Genomic DNA, 25,113 nt, shown 5'->3' with positions numbered 1-25,113 from the left:
TGTAGTTTTGGCGGTACAGACTTGATAGACCAAAGGGTGTCTTTGTGTATAACTGAGTACAAATGGTGGTGTTTCTTGCACATTGTCCTGATGAGTGGAAGACGAAAAGCTTCAATAAGTTATTATTTTCAAGCAATACACAAGTACTGTACTACCAAATGACAATTTCTTAGTTGATAATTTGAGGAGTCCACAATTATTTGGACAATGTATGCACTAGATCTTTAGACTTTGACAGACTTCCTCACTAGAGAAAGAAGATTACAAATGCTCAAGATCTGAACGTTTCTTTCTAGGACAAAAAGCATATCTTTAATAGAACAATAAAAAGAATTGACATCTGTGATGATACTGTAAAAGAAAAAATCACTTTTCCCCCATCTCTCTTGGTCTTCACTAGAAACTAGGTTTAAAAAAAAGGGTAACAAGTCAACAAGAACCACGTCAGGGAACAAAGGCATTTTTAGTTCCAGGAATCTGGTATGTAGATCTGCACCCTTCCTAAAATATTCAAATATGCCCACTTGTTAAATATGTGCATAATTTTTTTTTTTTTTTTTTTTTAAAAAGAAGATCTAGAAAAAAAAGAACAAAAAGATTAAAAGTGAATTGGTCGTACAGATAAATAGGCCAGTTGTTTATCGGTACCTTTTATTTACAGGGTTATTTAAGGCTTCAATTTGAAAATTGTTTATTTTCGATGTCTATTGCTGTAAATACATACACTTACCTTATAAAAACTGTTTACTCAGCCTGATTTTCAACAAGCATTTGTATTAAATTCTCCATCAGACAGTTAGATAATAAACTTCCAGTACTGAAATGGAGCTTTAACTAAAAGTATAACTTTTTTTAAAAAACAGGCTACTGGGTCAGAACTTTAAAATCAATTCACATGTTAAATGTTAACCTTGCTGCTAGACTACTTTCAGCAAAAGCTTTAAGCTTTATGGATCAATTGCCATAATGTGTGTCACAACAAGGTTAGTGAGTCAGCAAAATCAGATACTGTGGAGAGAAAGGGATGATGGGTCACTGGACTAGAAATGTTATGTTTCTCTCTCCACAGATGCTGCCAGACCTGCTGAGTTTCTCCAGCAATTTCTGTTTCTGTTCCAGATTTCCAGCATCTACACGTTTTTATGTTCTCAGCAGGTTTTTAAATCAGTATTGAAAACTTTTCAATTATCTGATTAGAATAAGGTAATTGTGCCACATCCACCCAATAATGACCTCTAGCAGCTCACATAGCTAGCTTTAATATATCAGCCAAGATTTGCACATTACCGAAACATAAAATTCATGTTGAGCAAAATATAGACTTCTTATAGAAACCACCCAAGTCACAAGCAAGTGGGACTAGTTTAGTTTGGGAACATGGTTGGAACATGTACTAGTTGGACCAAAGGCTCGGTTTCCATGCTTTATATGACGCTATGACTCTATTTAAGCACCCTGCTGTAAATGCATTTTGAACGCTTTGCAATAACACCTTCAAAAAAAAAAATTGAAATCTCATCAAAAACAATGGAGTGCACAAAGAAGCTAAATCAGTAGAACTATAAATACTTTTCATCAAGCTGTTGAGACTGTTAGAGTGAACCTCAGGGGAAATTGTTGAACTCAGACCTTTTCGCTCAGAGGTAGGCACATTATCACTGCACCATTTGAGCCCGAGGCTGTGCAACCATTAATAGAATCAGATTTCCAAATCAGTTACACTCCTAATAGGAGCCACAAAAATAGTTACATCTGCATGTAGTTATTCCAATTCACGAATTGGCACTGTGCACAGAGCACAATACTATGGTGTTAGCAACTGCACATAGTACCCTTCCTGCATTCAAAAGTAAGTTGATACATAGTTGATCCAAACACAATTTTAATCAATATGCCCAACACATTTTTAAATCACTAATTTTTTACACAATGTGAACATAAAATCGAAGTCTCACTGGACACAAAACGTACAAAAAAGGAGCAGGAACAGGCCATTCAGCCCTTCAAGCCTGCCCCACCATTCAATAGGATCATGGCTGATCATCCAATTTAACAGTCTATTCCTGTTTATCCCATCTCCTTTAATGCCTTTAACCCTAAATGCCATATCCAACTCCTTCGTGAAATCAAAATGTTTTGGCCTCAACCGCTTTCTGTGGCAGAGAATTCCAAAGGCTCATGACTCTCTGGGTGAAGAAATTTATTCTCATTTCAGTTCTAAATGACCTACCCCGTATCCATAGACAGTGACCCCTGGTTCTGGCCTACCCCACCATTGGGAACATCATTCCTGCATCTGTCTGGTTTGGTCCTGTCAGAATTTTATAGGTTTCTAAGAGATTTGCCCCTCATTGCCGCCAGTGAATACCGACTCAACTTCTCCTCATGTGTCCATCTCACCATTCCAGGAATCAGTCTGGTAAATCTTCACTGCACTCCCTCTATCGCAAGAGCATCCTTCCTCAGTTACAGAGACCAAAACTGCACACAATATTCCAGGTGCAGTCTCAGCAATGCCCTATACAAGTGCAGCAAGACATTCTTGTTCCAGAATTCAAATCCACATAGGTCAACATAGCATTTCCTTCTTTACTGCCTGATGCATTTGTGCACGTACTTTCAGCGACTGGTATATCAGAGCAGTCTGGTCTTGTTGCACATTCCCCTCTCTCAATTTATAGCCAGACAATAATCTGCTTTCCTGTTTTGCTACCAAAGTGGATAACCTCACACTTATCCTAGTTTGGGACCATATGAGTTTTAAAAGATCATAAGACCATAAGTAGTAGGTACAGTAGTAGAAATGCTCAACCATTCAATAGGATCATGGCTGAGAAGAAATTCTTCCTTATCTCAGTCTTGAATTGGTGCTCCTTTATTCTGAGACTATGTCCTTTGTTCCTGGATTCTCATGGTGAGAAACATCCTCTCAGCATTTACCCTGTCAAGTCCCCGAATAATCCAATATGTTTCAATGAGATCACCTCTTATTCTCCTTTACTGAAGTGAGTAGAGTCTCAACTTGTTTAACCGTTACTGAAAAAACAATCTGTCCATATCAGGGACCATCCTAGGGGACCTTCGCTGAACTGCCTCCAATTAAACAATATTTTTCTTTAAATTTGGGGACCAAAACTGCTCACAGTACTCTAGCTGTGATCTCCCCAGCACCTTGTACAGTTGCAGTAAGACTTCTCTACTCTTATACTCCAAGCCCTTTGTAATAAGGGTTAACATTCGATGAGCCTTCCTGATTCCCTGCTGCACCTGTGTGCTAGCTTTCTGTGTTTTGTGCACAAGACCCCACAAGCATATTTAGTCAAATTTTTTTTCCCCCAAATTTCACCTCGGAGCAAAGTGAATTTTACAAGTTTCTGAATGTTTTCACTCTGGTGAAAGAAAATAGTTTAATTATCACAATAATGAATATAAGACTGTGATGTAAAGATCAGCTTTGCAATTCATAGAAATGTTGATTCATGCATGTAATCTCTTATCAAATGGGTTATAGATTTATTAGAATTAAAGTTTTTAGTCACATATGAATTCTACATTATTCAGCTTTGTGGCGATTGTGACCAACACTGTATAAGTTTGTGAACACTGCTACATGACTATTTGCAGCCATGTGTTTGGGTGGCACTACTGCATCTTCTCAATAACTCAATGACTAAACGGCAACGATATAGTTATCACAGAAAAGAAATTCTGGCGGAAGTTAAAAGTTGCAATTCAATCTCAGGGCACTGCAGACACTCAAACTGGTTAAACCAAAAATAGATCGTGTAACTCCAAGAGAACCACAGATTGAATTACAACTCGGATTCCTTCCATAAAACCAATTTTACATATTTAAATATTTGCAATTTGATGATAATAGAAGTCATTTACAAAACAGCAGCTATTTTCAAAAAGCAGGTCAATCACAAATATGCTCAAGTACAAGAACTTTGGACATGTTTTACATTGTAAGCATTGCAGGAAATACACAAAATTGTCTGGTGTATGATGCAGTATAAATAACAAACAGAAATTAGTGAGAGTTTTAATCTTAACAGCAACATGGAAAATTAAATACAGGAACATTTAAAATACACAGATAGTAAATTAGTGATGAGAAATGAAAATGATTTCCAGTTAGTATTTTGCTTCTGAAATTGTTCCCAATGATATTCTCTGCTAAAAACAGATCAAAAATAGAATGACAGATAATTGTATGAATTACAGGATGCTGAATTGGTTTGATATGGCAGACAGGATTAATGTGAACAAGGTGCTCAGTTCTCTTCACACCTTTTTCAATCCCTTTCCCATTAAGCAAGCAAAGACAGTCATAACCATCTTTGGCTTCACTTCCACCAGATCTTCAGGCAATGCATAAACACGAGTGCCTATCTTTCGTGCTACTGAAATGGCATATCTGAAAGAGACAAGCACATCATAAAGGAATATTCAATTAAGAGTACAAGTGCTACTTGTAGACAGACTTTTTTGTTTCTCATCCCTGCATTGCAGCTTCCAAATTTTGCCTACTCCACATTTCGCACAGTGCATCTTGTTTGCAATGATATGCGTTGCTTTCAAGTGGGAAATTATATAGTGGAGAGTTTCCCATCCGTGATACTGATTCCTTGAACATTTTATTAACTGTTTTCCACACTCTAACTATAAAATCTTTTCTCTGACATTTTAGTTCAGAACTGAATTACCACTACAAAAATTAATGAGGAGAAACAGTAACTCCAACTCAAGCTTAAGCAACAAAATCAAATTGCAACTCTTAAAACAGTAGAAACAATTTAAAATAAAATATCTGTCTACCTCATCATTCATACTAAATTGACTTTGGGAGATGGGGAGACAGGAGATGGTAATTGCATTTCAAGCAGCATTTTCTCCTGTAGAAAGGCTGGATGAAATACTCACATCAATTCTGTTGAATTTTGTTTTAGTTTAATGCAAGAAAATCTGGTGGATAAAAATACAGAGAATCAAAAGGACACCTAATAGCTATTAGGTGCCGTTTTTCAGATAAGACCTTAAACTGAGAGTGTATATCTTCTCAGGAGGATGTAAAAAATCCTGAGACTATTCCACAGCGGAGCAGTGGAGTTGTCTCTCTCTCTACCCCCCACACCCACCTCCCACCACCGCACACTGCACCATCTCTGGCCAAAATTTATTCCTCAGACAACATCACAAAACAGATTATCTGGTGAGTGTATTTTCATGGGAGCTAGCTGTCAGCAAATTGGCAGTTTCCTACATTGCAAACACTGATGACACTTCTCAAGTATTTCATAAGCTGTATTGCAGTCTAGGATGTATGGTGATCCTGAAAGGAACTGTACAAATGCAAGTCTTTTTTAAAATTTGTGTAAACCTGACCAGAATTTACCTAGTTTTACCTTTAGCCAACATAATAGCCCTAAAAATACCTGAAATTCAACACATAATTATTTAAAGTAACTGTAATAAAGTAAAGCAGAAGGAATTTCTATTCACGAACATCAAACTTACTTAGCATTGTTCAACTTGTCAATATCTGAGAAATCAGTCTGTTTCACGAGCTCGTAGCGAATCGTATTAGGTGCAATGGCATCTATCAAGTCTATAACAGGCAAACTGGTGCAAATGCACTTATCCTGGAGGATAAACAACAAAATCTTCAAATAAAAGGTTGATGATACAGTGGAACCAGTTTAATTGCAACCACTCAAGACAATCTTGCAAATTATGGTACAACAACAATTTCTATAAAATAGGATGTAACAAAAGATGACCTGTGTATAACAAACTTCTTCATTTACCTAAAAATGTTTATATCTTACAGGAATGATGAATACAGGATAATATCTTGAAATACAAAATTAGATGCCCATATTGGAGCAAGTTTTATTTACATTGTAAGGAATTAGGATTTATTTTAAAAGTTTCAAATTCTCTTCTAGTGCAAAACGAGCATTAAACCTTTCACCATCTTTTAGCTTCAACACAGATGAATTAACACAGAACATGTAGTGCACAGCAAACCTTCTGGCTTTATGAATTTCCAGTTCTAGTGGGTCTTTTATGAAGAATAAACCACTGTCAAGTCATCTATCACCATCAGTGCCTCATTCAAACCTCAAGAATCCCTTCCTCATTATCCTCAACTTCTTCTGAGTCAATGTTTTCTTTGCTTTGTACCTGGTTCTGTTTGTTCATTACCTGTATGCACTGATACGTGTTGATCCCAGTTTCATAAACACTTCAAACATTTTTCCTCTTTATGTTCAAAACCCTTCGTGCATTACCCCTTTCTATCTTTGTAATGTCCTCCAGTCCTACGACCTCTGGAAAATGTTTCTTTCCCAGTTCTAGCCTTGTCATTTCCACCTTCCTTCATCCCACCATGGGCAGCTGTACGTTCAACCATCCAGCCTCAAGCTCTGATCCTCTTAGAGCCATTAGAGAGCCATGGCTGTACGATCATATGGTTAATTCATCTATTTTGAAAGCACATAATATTCAGAACAAAATAGATAAATAAACCACACAAATACAGGTTAACGTGCGTGATCTTATAGCTATTGAAGAGACATGGTTACAAGGAACTCAAAGCTGGGAATGAAATATTCAGGGGTGTATGACTTTTCAAAGTGACAGGCAGGAAGGAAGGAATGGTGAGGTAGCATTATTGTTTCCAGATGAAATAAATAAGAAGCAAGAAATGATAGTGAATCGAAAGATGTAGAATCCATATGGGTAGAGATAAGAGACAGAAAGGGCAAGACGACACTGATAGGAGTATTCTTTAGGCCCCCTCACAGTAGCTATGTGGTGAGTCAGATAATGAGGGCATGTAACAAAGGCAGTATATTAATCATGGGTGACTTTAATCTTCTTTAGATTGGAATAGTTAGATTAACAGAGGAAGCCACATGGAAGAATTCATAAAGTGTGTTTGGGACAGTTTCTAGAACATTGTGTTATGGAACCAATGAAGGAACAGGTCATTTTGGATCTAGTGATGTGTAATGAGGCAGACTTAATAAATGATGTCAGTATAAACGCTCCTCTCAGAAACAGTGACCACAACATGGTAGAATTTAACATTCAGTTTGAGGGGGAAGAACTTGGGTCGGAAACAACTGTGCTAAACCTAAATAAGGGTAATTACAAAAGAATGAGGGCAGAGCTGGCTGGAGTGGAGTGGGCAAGGGGTTTAGCAACAAAGACACTTGAGGTACAATGGCAGACATTTAAGAAAACAGATCATGGTTCACAGCAAAGATATATCCCAGTGAGGAGGAAGGATTCTACAATGGAGATAGCCAACCATGGTTAACCAGGGAAATTAAGGATAGTTAAGATTGAAAGAAGAAACATATAATGTGGCACCGATTAGTAGTAAGCCAGAGAACTAGGAAAATTTTAAAACAAAAGACAATCAAAAAAATAACAAAAGGAGGAAGAAAATACACTTTGAGAGTAAATGTGCAAGTCATATCAAAAAGAGGACAGCAAGAACTTCTTTAAACCTATAAAAAGGAAGAGAGAAGCCAAAAGTGAACCTCGTCCCCTTACAGAATGTGGCTGCGAAAATAATAATGGGAAACCAGGAAATGGCAGAGGAGTTAAATAGATACTCTGCATCAGACTTCACAGCAGAAGGCATTAATGGCGTCCCAAAATTATTAAATATTCAAGGGGCAAAAGGACAGAAAATAAATACAATAACTACCACTAGATAAAAGGTGCTAGGAAAAGAATGGGGATAAAGACTGATATATCCCCTGGACCTGATGACATGCATCCTAGAATATTAAAAGACGCAGCTACAGAGATAGTGGATGAACTGGTAGTAACTTTCCAGGAATTCTTAGATTCTGGAAAAGTCCCAGAGAACTGGAAAATTGCCAAATGTAACACTTTTATTTAAAAAGGGAAAAAGAAAGAGACAAAAAGCAGACCAGTTAGCTTCACGTCTGTTGTTGGAAAATGTTTGTCTACTATAAAAGACGTAAAGATGGTACAGACTTAATGGGTTAAAGGGCCTCTTCTGTACTCTGTGATTCTGTGCATAATGCGATCACGCAGAGTCAGCATGGCTTCATAAAGAGGAAATCATGCCTGCTGAATTTATTAGAATTAAAGTTTTAGCAAAGATTTGTAGCTCGGGTTGTGGGTGAGGTTGTTGACTTGCTCGCTGAGCTGGCTTGTTTTCGTTCAGACGTTTTGTTACCATGTTAGGTAACATCATCAGTGAGGCCTCCGATGAAGTGATGTTGTTCTATTCTGCTTGGAATTCATACTGTCTGGGCTGTTGTGGCGAGTAGTGTCATTTCTGGTTTTGATCTGTACAGGTTTGTATATGGGATCTAATTCTGTATGTTTGTTGATTGCATTACGGGTTGAGAACCATGCTTCTAGGAATTCCTGTGCGTGTCTATATTTGGCTTGGGCTACTATAGTTACATTGTCCCAGTTAAACTGATGGCCTTCATTGTCTGGGTGTACTGAGATTAAGTTCGTAGTGTCATTTTGCTGCTAGCTGATGTTCATGTATTCTGATGTCTAGTTTCCTTCCTGTCCGTCCAATGTAATGTTTGTGGCAGTCGTTGCATGGTATTTTGTAAACCACGTTGGTTCTGCATGTTGTGGGAATGGGATCTTTAATTCTTGTGCGTGTTTGTTGTAGAGCGGCTGTGGACTTATGTGCTACCATGACTCCTAGTGGTCTCAGAAGTCTCATTGTCAGTTCTGACATGTTCTTGATGTAGGGCAGTGTGGCCAGTGTGTTAGGGCGTCTGTGTCCTCTTGTCTGTTTAGTAGGCACCTGTGGATTAAGTTGCGGGGATATCGGTTCATAGCGAAGATTTTGTATAGGTGCTCTTCCTCTTTCCTGCGTAGTTCTGGGGTGCTGCAGAGAGTCGTGGCCCATTTAAATAGCGTCCTAATGCTGCTTTGTTGTGGACATTGGATTGGTTGCTGCGATAGGGTTAGGGTTAGGGTTAGGGAGTTGAGGATTTGATCAGCGTGGGTTGCTTTTCTGTATACTAAGGTTTGGAACTCCCCATTGGTCATACACAACTCTGATGTCTAGAAATGGAAGCTGATTGTTGTTTTCTTCTTCTCTTGTGAATTTAATCCCTGCAAATATGTTGTTGATGAGGTGGTGGGTCTCTTCTAGTTTGTTGCATTTAATAATGACAAATGTGTCATCTACGTACCACATCCACAGTTTAGGTTGAATGTGGGGATGGGTGGTGTGCTCTAGTCTTTGCAATGACTGCTTCTGTGATGAGTCCTGAGATGGATGACCCCATAGGTGTACCATTGATCTGTTTGTATACTTGACCATTAAAGAAGACGTGTGTGGTGAGGCACAGGTCTAGTAGTTTGAGTGTGTTGTCATTGCTGATGGAGCTGCTGATCTGCGTTGCTGCTTCCTCTGTTAATATTTATTAGAATTCTTTGAAAAGAAAATAAGCAGGATGGATAAAGGGGAAGTAGTGGATGTAATCCACTACAATACCAGTGGATGTGCCCTCATCCTCCAAGCTTTACGCTGGGGCGGCACTGCTGCCTCTCAGCGCCAGGGACTTAGGTTTGATTCCAGCCTCAAATGACTGCCTGTGTGGAGTTTGCACAATTCTCCATGTGTCTGCGTGAGTTTCCTCCACACGCTCCAGTTTCCTCCCACAGTCCAAAGACGTACAGATTAAGTGGATTGGCCATGCTAAATTACCCACAGTGTCCAGGGATGTGCACCCTATGTGGATTAGCCATGGAAAATGTAGGGTTATGGGGATAGGGTAGCAGGGTGGGTCTGGGTGGGTCGCACATCGGAGGGTCAGTGTGGACTCGATAGGCCGAATGGGCTGCTTCTAAACTGTAGGGATTCTATGAATATATTTGGATTTTCAGAAGGCATTTGATAAGGTGCCTTACTAGTAAACTACTTAAGACACAATACTGTCAGCAGTTTTAGATAACAAGGTGTAGAGCCGGAGGAACACAACAGGCCAGGCAGCATCAGAGGAGCATGAAAGCTGACATTTCGGGTCTGGACCCTTTTTCAGAAAAAGGGTCCAGACCCAAAACGTCAGCTTTCCTGCTCCTCTGATGCTGCCTGGCCTGCTCTGTTCGTCCAGCTCCACACCTTGTTATCTCAGACTCTAGCATCAGCAGTTCCTACTATCTTTGTCAGCAGTTTTAGCCCCCTCACTTATGGGAGGATGTAGGTGCATTGGGCATAGTTCAGAGGAGATTTACTAGATTGATACCTGGAATGAATGGATTGTCTTATGAGAAAAGATTGGACTCCGTGGGCTAGTTTCCACAGAGGTCAGAAGAACAAGGAGTGACTTGATTAAAGTGTGTAAAATCCTGAATGGTCTTGACAAGATTGATGTGGAAAAGATCTTTACTCTTGAACTAGGGGCACTGTTTTAAAATTAAGGATAGCCCTTTTACAGCAGAGATGAGAGGGGGTTATTTCAGAGGGTTGTGCAACTTTGGAACTCTCTGGCTCAGAAATCTTTGAAAGTGGGGCCATTAAATATTTTTAAGGCAGATTGATTCTCTTTCCTAAAAAAACAAAAAGGTTTTTAAGGGATAGAGGGCATTGTGAATTTCTAAACACAAAACAGATCAGCCATTATCTTATTGAATGGCAGAACAGGCTTGAGGCTAAACAGTCAACTTCAGCTCCTATTTTGTATATTCATAAAGCCAAATTCATTAACATAAAATTTCTTATAGTTTGCACTTACCTTGAAGCTAGTAATTGAGCTTCTTTTCTTCGCTTTTGCTAAAGTTTCATTTACCCATTTTATAATAATTTCATCTGTCACCTTAGATCCATCTCCAAGATCTGACAGCACCTTCAGAGTGTACCTGAAAGAATAAAGTCGGAAAGTCAAAGATTAACTATTTCAAGCACAAAAAAACAGGGAAACTTTACAATATGTCCCTCTTATGATTTTCATTAGAACAAAAGCAATTATGATTTCTATAATCCAACAAACCAGAATTAAGAATCCAGCAATAACTTATGAGGTACTGGGTGCAGTTCTGGTTGCCCTGTTATAGGAAGGATATTATTAAACTGGAGAGGGTTCAGAAAAGATTTACCAAGATGGTTTTCTTGACTAATATTTGGAGGAATCAATTAGAGAGCAGCCCATCTTAGACTGGGTACTGCGTAATGAGAAGGGCATCATTGCCAATCTAGCTGTGCAAGACCCCTTGGGGATGAGCGACCATAACACAACAGAATTTTTTTTAATCAAGATGGAGAGTGAGGTTGTTGATTCGGAGACTAGGGTACTAAACCTTAATAAATGAAACCATGAGGATATGAGGCGTGAGTTGGCCTTGATAGATTGGGGAGAGTTACTTAAAAAGGGATGACAGTGGATAGGCAATGGCAAATATTCAAGGAACACATGGGGGAACTACTGTTTATTCCTGTCTGTCGCAAAAGCAAAATGAAGAGGGCCAATCCATGGCTTGCAAAGGAAATAAGAGATAGTATCCGATCCGAGGAAGAAGCCTACAGATCGGCCAAGAAAAATAATAAATCTAAGGATTGGGAGCAATTTAGAATTCAGCAAAGAAGGACCAAGGGATTGATTAAGAAGAGGAAAATAGTGTACGATAGTAAGATTGCAGGGAACATAAAGACTGATGCTAAAAGTTTCTACAGGTACGTGAAGAGAAAGAGATTGGTAAAGACAAACATAGGTCCCCTACAGACAGAAATGGGGGAGTATATAATAGGGGACAAAGAAATGGCTGGAGAACTGAATATATACTTTGGTTCTGTCTTCACAAAAAAAGGACACAAATCAGATACTAGAATTGTTGGAGGATGCAAGATTTAGTGAGAGGGAAGAACTGAGAGAGATCAATATTAGTAGAGAAATGTGCTGGGAAAAATGTTGAGATTAAAGGCTGATAAATCCCCAGGGCCTGATAATCTACATCCCAGTGTACTTAAGGAAGTAGCTCTAGAAATAGTGGATGCATTGGTGGTCATCTTCCACAATTTTACAGACTCTGGAACCGTCCCTGCAGTTTGGAAGGTGGCTAATATCACAGCAATATTCAAAAACAGAGGTAGAGAGAAAACAGGGAATTATAGACAGGTGAACCTAACATCGGTAGTGGGGAAAATTCTTGAATCCGTTGTCAAGGATTTTATAGCAGAGCATTTAGAAAGCAGTGGCAGAATCAGGCAGTCTGCATAGATTTATGAAGGGGAAATTGTGCTTGACAACTCTGTTGGAATACTATGAAGATGTAACTAGCAGAGTTGACAAGGGTGAGACAGTCGATGTAGTATATTTGCACGTTCAGAAGGCATCCCACATAGAACACAGTACAGGCCCTTCGGCCCACGATGTTGTGCCGGCCTATTCTACTAAGATTAAATTACCCTGCATACCCTACATTTTACTATCCTCCACGTGCCTATCCAAGAGTCGTTTAAATGTCCCTAATGTATCTGACTCCACTACCACCACATGCAAGATTAAAGTGCATGGTATTGGGGGAATTGTATTCAGATGGATAGGAAACTGGTTGGCAGAGAGGAAACAAAGAGTAGGGATTAATGGGTCCTTTTCAAATTGGCAGGCAGTAACTAGTAGGGTGCCACAGGGATCAGTACGGGGTCCCCAGCTATCCACAACATATATTAATGATTTGCAGATAATACCAATTTGGGTGGGAGGGTGAACTGTGACAAGGATCTAGAAATCCTTCAGTATGATCTCAACAGGTTGGTCAAGTAGGCAAATCAATGGCGGATGCAGTATAATTTGGATAAATGTGAGGTTATTCACTTTGGAAGCAAAATCAAGAAGGCAGACTGAAAGGCTGTAAATTGGGAGAGGGGAGTGTGCAGTGGGACCTGGGCATCCGTCACTGAAGGCAACCATGCAGGTGCAGCAGGTGGTAAAGAAAGCAAATAGTATGTTGGCCTTCATTGCGATAGGTTTCGAGGACAGGAGCAAGGATGTGTTGTTGCAGTTGTACAGGGCCTTGGTGAGTCCACACCTGGAATATGGTGTGCCATTTTGGTCTCCTTTTCTGAGAAATGATGCTCTTGCTGTCAAGGGAGTGCAACAAAGGTTTACCAGGCTGATCCTGGGGATGGCAGGTCTGAGGTATGTGGAGAGATTGAAGTTAGGATTGTTTTTGCTAGAGTTGAGATGAATTTGGAGGGGGGCGCGATAGAGACTTAAAAAATTCTGACAGGACTGGACAGGGTAGATACAGGGAGGATGTTCCCAAGGGTGGGTATGTCCAGAACCAGGGTCACAGTATGAGAATTCCGGGTTGACCATTTAGGATGGAGATGGGGAGATATTTCTTCACCCAAAGAGTGGTGAGCCTGTGGAATTCATTAGCACAGGAAATAGTTGATACCAAAACATTGAATGTATTCGAGAGGGGACTAGATATAGCATTTGGGGTGAATGGGATCAAAGGTTATGGGGCGAAAGCAGGGTTAGGCTATTGAGTTGAACGATCAGCCGTGATTGTGAAGAATGGCGGAGCAGGCTCGAATGGCAGAGCAGGCTCCTCCTGCTCCTATCTTCTATGTTTCTACATTGCCGGGAATGGAGGGTTTAAGATATAAAAATAGACTAGAAAAACTGGGACTTTTTCCACTGGAACATAGGAGGTTGAGGAGTGACCTTGAGTTTATAAAATCATGAGGGACATAGATAAGGTGAATGACAAGGGTCTTTACCGTGGGATGGAGGAATTCAAAACTGTGGACACATTTTTAAGGCAAGAGGAGAAAGATTTTTAAAAGGACATGAAAGGCAACTTTTATTTACAAAGTGATTCATGTGTGGAATGAACTTCCAGAGGAAGTGTTGCAATGTGGGTACAGTTAAAACATTTAAAAGACATTTGGATAAGTACACGAATAGGAAAGGTTTGGAGGGATATGGGCCAAGCGCAGGCAGGTGAGACTAGTTTGGGAGCATGGTCAGCATGGACTAGTTGGACCAAAGGGCCTGTTTCCAATGCTATGACTACAATTCCACAACTGAGTAGCACTTCATTCAAATCTAGAGAGAAGAATTTGTCACCAAATGTGTTTTGCCACAGAAACGGAGGGAAGATGAAATGGTCAAAAGATAAACTCGCTTCACCCAAATCCCTGTTCATTTGTTTACTACAGGCTAGGGCATCGTAATCTGCCATATCAAATGACCCATGGATTAGAGTCAGAGATTCTACTTTGGAAAAAATGTAAATATTTGAAATGTGAAAATAATGAAAATAGAACTAAAATACCCCAACAATGTTAGTTAGCTCAGTTTGCAATACAGGCAAAATACTGCAGATACTGGAAATCTGAAACAAAAACAGAATGCAGGAGAAACTCAGTAGGTCCAGCAGCATCTGTGGGGTAAGTTACAGAGTAAATGTTGTGAGTCTGGAATGGTTGAAATGGAGTCATACCAGACTCAAAATGTCAGTTCCCTCTCCACAAATGCTGCCAACTGTTTTCGCAAGATGGTTAGTGTGTGGTTCAGAATGATGCCAACAGCTCAGGTTCACCAGAGCTAAAGTTGGAACCTGCAAACTACCACTAACAAAAAAAAGCAAAAGAAACAGTTCACAATGATGTAAAAGCAGACAATGAGCCAAGAACCTGCCATCAGATTGAGCATGCATGATAATGGATCTTGTAATGAAAAATTAATTACAGCAGCACATTTTTACCTTTCCCTGATGGAAATGCTTTTTCAAACCTGGGACGATGTGTACGTAACTGTTTCAAGTCCTGAATGAAAGAAAATCTAGCATTCAAAAGATCTAGTGTTCAAAATTTCTCTATTTATTACAAAGGAATTCAGCCGAGATAAAAACAAAAATCGTGTAAAAGCAAAGTATATTTTGTCTTGATCAATCAGATTCTTAATTATTTCATTCCAGAAGCCTTTTTTTATTTAAACAATGCAATGCAGTTTCTATCTGTAAAACAGTTGTATAGCTGCTCAGAAGGATATGCACAAGTTTTAACATGTTAGTGAATGGGATAACGATGACACAGACACAAATTAGAATGCAGTGCATGCTGCATTGAATAGTCTTTTGAGAAAAAAGGCACATTGAGTTGGAGATAGTAAGAACTGCAGATGCTGGAGTCAGAGATAACGGCGTGGAGCTGGAGGAACACAGCGGGCCAGGCGGCAGAGGAGCAGGAAAGTTGATGTTTCGGGTTAAGACCCTTTTTCAGAAATGGAGTGGGGGGGAGAAGGGAACTCAGAAATAGAGTGAGGAGGGGTGGGGCTGGGGAAGGTACAGGGGATGGTGATAGGTGAGTGCAGGTAGGAGTGGTGGGGATTGGTCAGTGAGGTGGGAGGAGCGGATAGGTGGGAGAGAAGATGGACAGGTTGTGTCAGGTCAAGGAGGTGGGCATGAGAGGGGAGGGTTGGTCACGGGATGAGGCCAGGGTGGGGAGATTTTGAAACTGGTAAAATCCACATTTAATCCACTGGGCTTTAGGCTCCCGAGGCAGAATATGAAGTGCTGCTCCTCCAGTTTCTGGGTGGCGTCATTGTGACACTGGAGGCAGCCCAGGATGGACGTGTCGCTCAGGGAGTGGGAGGGGTAGTTGAAATGGTTCACGACCGGAAGGTGTTGTCATTTGCCGTGAACAGAGCGGAGGTGCTCAACAAAACAGTCTCTGAGCCTCCGCTTGGTCTCACCGATGTAGAGGAGGCCACGTCGGAAGCAGCGGATGCAATAGACTACATTGACGGATGTGAAGGTGAACCTCTGTCTAATGTGGAAGGTTTTGTTTGGTGCTTTGAACGGAGGTGAGTGGGGAGGTGTAGGAGCAGGTGTAGCACTTCCTGCAGTTGCAGGGAAAGGTGCCGGGGGTGGTGGGGCTAGTGGGGAGTGTGGAGTGGATGAGGAAGTCGCAGAGAGAGTGGTTCCTACGGAAGGCAGGCAGAGGTGGGAAGGAAAATATATCTTTGGTTGTGGGCTCGGATTGTAGGTGGCGGAAGTGGCAGAGAATGATACGTTGGATATGGAGATTAGTGGGGTGATGTGTGGACAAGGGGGAAATAAAGACAGAATCCTCCTTGTCCTCACATATCACTCCACTAACCTCCGCATCCAACGTATCATTCTCCGTCATTTCTGCCACCTATAATCCAACCCCACAACCGACGTGACCTCCTCTAAATCGATGAGACCAAGTGGAAGTTCAGAGACCGCTTTGTAGAGCACCTGCACTCTGTTTGCGACAAATGACAACACCTTCTGGTTGCAAACCATTTCAACTCCCCCTCCCACTCCCTGAGTGATATGTCCATAATGGGCCTGCTCCAGTGTCACAATGATGCCACCCTCAAACTGGAGAAGCAGCACCTCACATTCTGCCTCAGGAGCCTCCAGCCCAATGGCCTAAATGTGGAGTTTACCAGTTTCAAAATCTCCCCACCCACGGCCTCATCCCATGACCAACCCTCCGTCTCATCCCCACCTCCTTGACCTAACACAACCTGTCCATCTTCTCTCCCACCTATCCGCCACTCCCACCTCACTGACCAATCCCCACCACTCCCCACCTGCACTCACCTATCACCATTCCACCTACCTTCCCCAGTCCCACTCCTCTCTATTTATTTCTGAGCTCCCTTTCCACCCCACATTTCTGAAGGGTCCCGACCAAAAACGTCAATTTTCCTGCTCCTCTGCTGCTGCCTGGCCTGCTGTGTTCCTCCAGCTCCACACTGTGCTACCACATTGAGTTAGAATGTGAATTTCATAGATCTAGCTTAAGATAATTCCCACTCACTTATTACCATCCCACCAAATCTAGGTTTGTTACATCCTTAATTCGCATTATGGAGGATATAAATCCATGCCCACAGTAAGCTATAGGTAAATTAATTTGTTCATGATCACCAAAGCATTTGTGTTCAATAAACTCTTTACAAGCAAAAATAAATCAAGATTTATTTATTCAATTTATCCTAACATCTTGCCAAAGAACATTTCTCGAAACAAATGAGCTTAGCTTTAAGAATATTAATTCTTTAGATTTTCTGTATAATTCCAAATCCCCACACAGCCCCTGAAAGAAACATTTGAAAAGCAAGCACAATATTTGTGTTTTAAAGACATACATCACTGCATTAATGAGGATTCTCTCACCTTCTCATGAGCTGCCAGATGAGTGCCAGTGTAAGTGTTCGATTGCCATCATTCAGGTCTTGCCCACCAATACCCACAAGGGAGAAGGCAGCTTTGTTTTTACCCAGTTCAATGACATAGTTGCAGTTTTCAAGCTATAGACAGCAAGAACACACATTAGATTCAGTTGTGATTTAAGCTTATGCGAAAGCAGTCTCCAATGCAACAATTAGAAATGGGGCAGAATGATTTTACTGGGCTTTCAGCAAAAAAAAAACTGGGGGGAAAACTAACTCGACACATACTTTAAAAAAAATCATTCCGAAACTTAAAGTAAAGTTTGAAGGAAACATTTCTGAAGTTATTTTCATTGAGCTACCATCTATGAATCTTAAGATGTTGCTGTTGAAACTTGGGTCTATGGTAACGGAGGATGTCAAGAGCATGAATTCCAATGCATGTTTGGAGTGGAATTTAATGCTGACACAGTGGTGTGATGGCAGAGCGGAAACCAGAGGGGCAACTAAGCAAAATGGCCATTTCTGGGAGCCCCAGTATGATTCTGTACTGATTTGGGAAATTCTCTATTGACCACCCTTTAAGCATGAAAATACCACCCCAAGAGCTGCTGGCCAACTGGAGGGCTGGTAGCTCTTCAGTCCCAAGCAGCACAACCAGAAGCAGTGGTAGAGACAAATTGTGATGCTAACTTCTTGCTGTAATATGTGAACACTATCTTCACATTATTATGATGACTAGAATAACTCTAAGGTTTTGGAGTAGATCTGTAGCTCGGGTTGTGGGTGTTGAGGTTGGTTGGCTCGCCAAGCTGGTTTGTTGTTCCATAGACGTTTCGTTACCGTGCTTGGTAACATCCTCCGTGCAGCCTCTGATGAAGCGTCGGTGTGTTTTCCCGCCTGGTTTTTAAACTCTGGGGTTCGTTGTGATGTGATTGCCTCACTTCCGGGTTTCCTCCATAGTGGAATGTATATGGGGTCGAGTTCAATGTGTTTATTAATAGCCTGCTTCGTGGAGTGCCATGCTTCCAGGAATTCTCATGCTTGTCTCTGCCTACCCTGTCCCAGGATCTTGGTGTTGTCCCAGTCGAAGTCATGGTTCTCCTTGTCCATGTGGATTGAGATGAGTGAGTATTGGTCGTGTCTTTTTGTAGCCAGTTGGTGTTCATGTACTATCGTTGTTAGTTTCCTTCCTGTTTGTCCGATGTAGTGTTTCTCGCAGTCTCTGCAGGGGATCTTGTAGATGACATTGGTCCTGTCCATGGCAGGGAGTGGGTCTTTAGTTCGGGTGAGTACTTGTCGTAGGGTTGATGTGGGTTTGTGTGCCACTCTGATGCCCAGCGGTCGTAGAAGTCTTGTGGTGAGTTCTGACGTGTTCCTGATGTAGGGTAGTGTGATGAGTGTGTCGGGGCGTGTAGAATCTTTCTGATGCTGTTCCTGTAGGCATCTCCTGACCCCGTTCTTTGGATATCCATTATCCTTGAACACTTGGAAGAGGTATTCCTCCTCCTCTTGGCATAGTTCCATGTTACTGCATTGTGTTGTTGCCCTTTTCGCACGTAGCTTTGTTTGGGTGTGCTGGGATGGTTACTATTGAAGTTCAATACCTGGTCTGTGTGTATGGCTTTTTGGTGTACTTTCGTTTGCAGTTCGCCATTTGTCTTGCGCTCCAACATGATGTCCAGGAATGGGAGTTGTTTGTTGTTCTCCTCCTCTCTGGTGAATTTTATTCCGGTGAGGGTGTTGTTTATGAGTTTGTGTGTCTCTTCTAATTTGGTCCGTTTAATGATGACAAAGGTGTCGTCTACGTAGCGTATCCATAGTTTAGGCTGGATTTGCGGAAGGGCAGTCCTTTCCAGTCTTTGCATCACTGCTTCTGCTATGAGTCCGGAGATAGGCAATCCCATTGGGTGTCCCGTTGATTTGCTCGTATGTTTGGCCGTTGAAGGTGAAATGGGTGGTCAGGCATAGGTCCAGTAGTTTAAGCATGTTGTCCTTGGAGATGGTTTCACTGGGGTCGTGTTCTTGTTCAAGTAGTGTTGTCATTGTTTCCCTTGTCAGTGGTATGTCTATTGATGTGAATAGGGCGTTTAAAAACCAGGCGGGAAAACACACCGACGCTTCATCAGAGGCTGCACTGAGGATGTTACCAAGCACGGTAACGAAACGTCTGTGGAACAACAAACCAGCTCGGCGAGCCAACCAACCTCAATGACTAGAATAACTCTTTGATCTGCAAACATTTTCTAATAATCGGAATGAGAAACTTTCAAAATGCTCATTTGCAAAGATGTGTAGAATTAAGCCACACATTTGAGAAAGATTGGTGGTTCTAACACCAATTCAGGATGGACTAGCTCATTTTCTTAAGGAAGCAGTGGAAAGTCCTGTGATTTTTCTGAAAAGTAATCAGCTCAAGGAGGAGCAGACGAAGGATTTTTGGGGCAAGAGAATGGAGTGCTTCTGTTTCCAATTGTTATCTAGCAGCCAGCTGAAAAGTTGGTATGACGACAGGTTTGTCTCAGGTATGGTCCTCCAAGTCCAAATACTTAGTTGATAATAAACATCTTTCTTGAAAGATGAAGAATGGCCAATTGACTGAGATACCCGAGGATATCTTGTGCATGTGCATCTCTACTAAATTAGGAAACAATATTTTCAGAATGGGGAGAAAATTGGGAAAATTACAAGACACAATAATTCAAGTGCCAAGAATAGATATAGATATACAAGCAGGGATTACTCATTGGATAAGTTGTACAGATAAGCACCTTAAGTTTTCTAAACTTAATGATTTGGTTCTGAGAATGAGATGCCATGAACATCACAATCTATTTCTGTTCGCTAATTTTGGGTAATCAAACTTTTCAAATGAGAAATACCCAAGATTGTCAAATATACCGGTCCCATGTAATAAAGATCCAGGAGACTCACTGCTCCAAGGCTGACTATAACCTCTGCAGCACTGAGGAGACAATGTTCTACATTTACAAAGAGTGAGAATGCCACCCGTCCTGGACTATCTCAGGAGGCTACTCCTTTACCTTTGGTTGCACTTTCAGCCTCATTGCTGAACTCTGGCCACCTGTTGTGGAGTGAGAGCGATGGGCAGATCAAAGCACCTCTTAGTTAGCTTGTTCCCGGCTATGTCCAAAGAGGCAACAAACAAAAACAAATTGCTGGAAAAGCTGAGCAGGTCTGGCAGCATCTGTGGTGAGAAATCAGAGTTAACATTTCAGGTTGAGCGACCTGTGCTCTGAGGAAATTCACTCGACCCAAAACATTAACTCTGATTTCTCTCCACAGATGCTGCCAGACCTGTTGAGCTTTTCCAGCAATTTCTATTTTTGTCTCCGATTTCCAGCATCTGCAGTTCTTTTGGTTTTCATAGGCTATAAACAATTCCAGGCACTGGGCAGTTGACGGAATTGTTCGACCCAACTGCCTGCCTCTCTCTGGTGTGGTACGTCTATGCCCGAGTGTTGTTAGAGAGGAAATACACAGTGTTGACTGCTTTGTTTGAGGCCCTCCGAGATTAGTGAGAATTACAGAGGCTGCAGTGCATTACCACTTACCAAAACATTATTTTGATTTAAGCTTCCTTTAAAGTTTATTCTTACAGTTCCCTTTGAATAGATTGTCAACTAGCTAATTTGTTGGTTTGTTAATTCTTTACTAAAGAGATAGAGATCTGGAGTGCATTAGCCTCAGGAGTGTTATTGTAATTTGATAAATTTCCTTTGCAGTTTTTTTTTGGGTTACAATGCTGCCATAAGGGGTGGCTTACTAGTTAATTAGATTATTTCTTTAATTGCTGTAATCTAACAAATAGAAAGAAACACTACTGACACTGGTGGTGGGAGCTAAAGAACTGTAATGTTTTACTTTGTAAATAAATCTAAAACCGAGTAAAGATCGTTATAGTCCCATAGCAGCAAATAACAAGTTCAACATAGTAGAATCTTTGCGCAGAGATGAAGGTCAGAAACCGAACAGCTGAATCAGACATTCTTTCAATGAAGTCCAAGTGGGTTTGGGTTTTTTTTGGATCGAATTACACCACGAGGCTGAGCAAGTTCTCTTGCCATGCCTATCACACACAATTCATTAACTTTTTACCCAGCCCCTATGGTATCTGTCATGTCTGTTTTTGCCCCACCAGGCTGAGCACATGCTGTTCCCTGAACAACGTGTCACTCAGCAGATAGACTACCATCCCCTGTATCTGTGCCATCTTTAAAAGGGCACTGTCCACCCAGATATGCTGGCAATCTAGCATTGACCATCATGAGCAACATGTTGGTACACCAGTCACAGAGGCATACTACCAATGGCACAGAGCCAGCATGGCTGATATTCCTTTGTGCTTACAACACCTCTGTCATCTTCGCTGCTGTTTAAATCACCAGGCCACACATCTTACTTGCCCTTAGCTACAACCCATCCAAATACCCTCTAAGTCAGCACTACCCTGTCATCAATGCCCACTGGTGACCCATAGCCTGGCATTGTCCAATAGGAGAACATCACACATGGGCAAGCAAATCGGTCAAGTCCAAACATGAGCTTTTCATTTGTCAATCAGCAAAAGCAAACACAAATAAAACCAATAGAGGCTGAAACAAAAACAGAAAATGCTGGAGAAACTCTGTTTCTCTCCACAGATGCTGCCAGAGTTAAAGTTTCGAGATTCTTCTGAAGAAGGTTCACTCATTGGACCCGAAATGTTAACTCTGCTTTCTAACTCCACAGATGCTGCCAAACTAGCTGAGTTTTTCTAGCAATTTTTGTTTTTGTTTCTGATTTCCAGCATCCGCAGTTCTTTCGATTGTTTTTCTTCAAATAGAGGCTGACAGTACAAGCCAGATTTTGGAATCATGACCAATGAATATTTTACAGTTCACGATTGTCTGCTGCACCCAACTCTCATCCACTGGGACTGGCTGTCAGTCAGGTCCCATCTGACTGGTAGCATCTGATGCAACTGAACTATCATGGAAAATGACAGCTCCCTCCTCCTCAACGCCCTTGGAAGACTGCTCCTATTCTCCAAGTTCCTCAGCGTCAGTCACGTCACTTCACTGCCTGCTCCAATTGTGCAGAGCGCAGCAAGCCAGGATGATGCTGCACACTCTGGATTGTACCAGACACCCAAGAAAGTTGTAAGCAGTGAAATCACATCTTCAGCAGCCCCAGTGTCTGCTCCATCATGGTCCCGAGTCAGTGGTGCCATGCGCCATGGTCACATTGAGTAGCCCTTCACACCATCCTGTGATCAAAGAATACCTACAGCACTGACACCCTTCATATCCAAGATCCACAACAGACACTCCACCTCTCATTGCATTCATTACTGACCACTGTTCACTTCATCTGATGTGCGTCCCTGACAGCACGCTCAGAAGTTGCACAAAGAATGGTTTGCCTTCAGCCAGCACTGGCCTTTTGTAACATCATTTCAGCTGATTTCAAAATACTTGAGATGCCTACGTTCCACATGCAAGCACCAACAACATGTTACAAACCATCTCTGACCAGTGTCTGACCCGGAGGTACCTTTACCCTGCACACATAGCCAATCGGTGATGAAGTGATTGCGAATTAAATTCAGCTGTGATTTGTAAATGGCTGCTTAATGTACTTGCTCCTTCAATCTCCTCACATCCAGCAAGCACAGATCCCAGCCTGGGCATTGTCTCAACCATCTTCAAGTAGCATGTCGCATCTACAGAATGCAAAGTATGCACAGGGGATGCAGCTCACAAATGGACCCCATCATCACCAATCTCTCCAGGTCACCAGATATCAGGAAGCCTCCACGTTCCCTTTAACCTCACACAAATCCTACAAGCCCATTTCCACTCATTCCCCTCCTCACACGGAGACCCATCGTTTTCAATTTCACCTAGAACGGTCTTCGCTGCTCTTTGAGACCAGCATTACTGATGTGCACCCTGCTCCTCTTTGCTTCCCTGCGGAGGCCAGAGAGGTGGTCACTGCCATTGATCTCACCCTCACACAGCCTACGGTGCCCTCCAATGCCGTTTTGCACAGCCGGCACCCCCCCCCCCCCCCCCCATTCTGCTTAACATCTTCCATCATTGTCCTTTCCCCACCTCTCTTCTGTTTCCTACCCCTAGCCTCTCCTCCCCTACCAGTTTTGGCAGTGATCCTGCAGCTGCCTGTCAGATCCCCCCAGACCCTCTTAAACATCAATGGATCCTGGAATCCTAGGACTGTAACTCCCCCCACAGCTCTGTCTGACTTTGACGAGCAGCCCCTAAACATCACTGACCAGTTCTGAAGGGTCCCGAACCAAAACATCGACTTTCCTACACTGACCAGACTTTGACTGCTGTGTCTGGCCCTACAGGACTGACCACTGAATGCTCCTGTTATCAACGTGATCATCCCAAATGGATTACTGACCGTGGCCAAACCCCTGGACCGTGTGCAGACCGTGCCCCTGATGGAACCAGGAACACCCGACCACGAGTAATTTCGCCCCCACATCCAAAAACATTTGTTTAACCATTTGTTTTTGCTGGCCAGGAAGGTGGCATATGTTGAGGGTATCGAACTGATGTCTGGATGTTCTGTTCGTCATGATCATTGGGTGGTACAGTGGCTCAGTGGTTAGCACTGCTGCCTCCACAGCGCCAGAGACCCGGGTTCGAGTCCAGCCTCAGGCAACTGTGCAAATTCCGGTTTTCTCCGGGTGCTCCGGTTTCCTTTCACAATCCACAAAATGTGCAGGTTAGGTGGATTGGCCAAGCTAAATTGCCCATAGTGTCCAGGGATATGCAGGCCAGGTGAATTAGGGTTACAAGGATAGGGTAGGAGGGTTGATCTAGGTGGGATGCTCTTCTGAGGTTTGGTTTGGACTTGATGGGCCAAATGGCCTGCTTCCACACTGTAGGGATTCTATGATTCGATGAAATCCCCCCACGAAGCCCCACTGACAAGCAGCTTGACAGCCTTTAGCTCTGGCTGAAGTGCTAATGCACTAGTAGGCACAGCACAGAGTGGCAAGGCAGGGATGCTGTGAGCATACAGGTAGGCACTAAGTGAGCAAGCGCTGAGACAGCATTCGAACACCCAGAGATGTACCCCGGTCCATTCCATGAACTGGGAGCTTGTCCCTACGTGCAAGTGTCCATGCTGCAGCTTTTCGCTCCTAATTACTGGTGTGCTCTGAAATGCAGGTCTGTAATTCCAGAGCAAACTGCAAGCGAATGGGAGAGGCCCGCTAATGACGGAGGGATTGGCACATTCCGAATGGCAGTGTCCATGGACGAGGGGTACATGTGGCTAGTGCCTGTGGATTGTGCCACGAGATACCATTTGGTCAACGCAAACTAGTTTCCATGTTGCGGTTTCTCAATGCCTAGCCTGTTCAGCAAGTTTGGATAAAGTGGAAAGTCGAATATTAATGAAGTGAGATTCAGGGTTAATAAGATATTTAAACATGCAATAATCTCACTGTCTAGCAAGAAACTTGCCTCATCACTTGTGTAAAAGATAAAATAAGATGCTTCTGATGTCAAGGCCTCACTGAATTTATCATCTGACTCTACCTCAAAACATAACATAGCCCAAATCACTCAGACTGTCAAGATCCCACCTTGATTTTTTTTTTAAGTCAGAAGATTAAAATTCTGAAGAATGGCAGAAAACTGCAAATTATTAGGGTATAAATACCCACCAATATTCTCAAAGCCTGAACCTTTATAACTGAAGTGGGCAGGGGAAGAGGTGTGGCCATGGCATATTCACTTCCTAACAACAGTAAAATCACAAGCATTTTGACAGCTGAAAGATTCTCAGTTGGATACTGAAGGTTTGGATCTTTTATTAAGTTTCATGGATGAAATTCACCAAAATATTGATCTAGTGAATGCCTGCAAGGCATGGTCAAACTTGAATAGAT

At 42.0% G+C, this 25,113-nt stretch overlaps 1 protein-coding gene across 1 annotated transcript; it reads right to left on the bottom strand.

Moving 5' to 3' along the window:
* Window positions 1–1,865: 1,865 nt before the first annotated feature.
* Window positions 1,866–22,416, bottom strand: LOC125484699 (plastin-1). Its single transcript, XM_048604488.1, has 5 exons — window positions 22,363–22,416; window positions 17,188–17,321; window positions 10,761–10,884; window positions 5,521–5,645; window positions 1,866–4,420 (listed from the first exon to the last, which is right to left on the bottom strand). The coding sequence occupies exons 1-5, from the start codon at window positions 22,414–22,416 to the stop codon at window positions 4,288–4,290; spliced, it is 570 nt and encodes a 189-aa protein (XP_048460445.1). The 3' UTR covers window positions 1,866–4,287.
* Between the last annotated feature and the right edge of the window lie 2,697 nt (window positions 22,417–25,113).

Source organism: Rhincodon typus, chromosome 13 (genome assembly GCF_021869965.1).
Source record: "Rhincodon typus isolate 14 chromosome 13, sRhiTyp1.1, whole genome shotgun sequence".
Lineage (NCBI taxonomy): Eukaryota > Metazoa > Chordata > Chondrichthyes > Orectolobiformes > Rhincodontidae > Rhincodon > Rhincodon typus.
The sequence above is the reverse complement of the archived record's forward strand: the minus strand, read 5'-3'. Positions and strand labels throughout refer to the sequence as shown.

Bases quoted from the DNA above. Each gene is read 5' to 3' on its own strand.
- LOC125484699 (XM_048604488.1), bottom strand. From the start codon at position 22,416: ATGGCACCACTGACTCGGGACCATGATGGAGCAGACACTGGGGCTGCT. The intron at 17,322-22,362 runs GTGATTTCACTG...TGCTGTCTATAG, and splicing joins ACACTGGGGCTGCTGAAGAT to CTTGAAAACTGCAACTATGT. The intron at 5,646-10,760 runs GTAAGTGCAAAC...TTTATCCTCCAG, and splicing joins GCTCAATTACTAGCTTCAAG to GATAAGTGCATTTGCACCAG.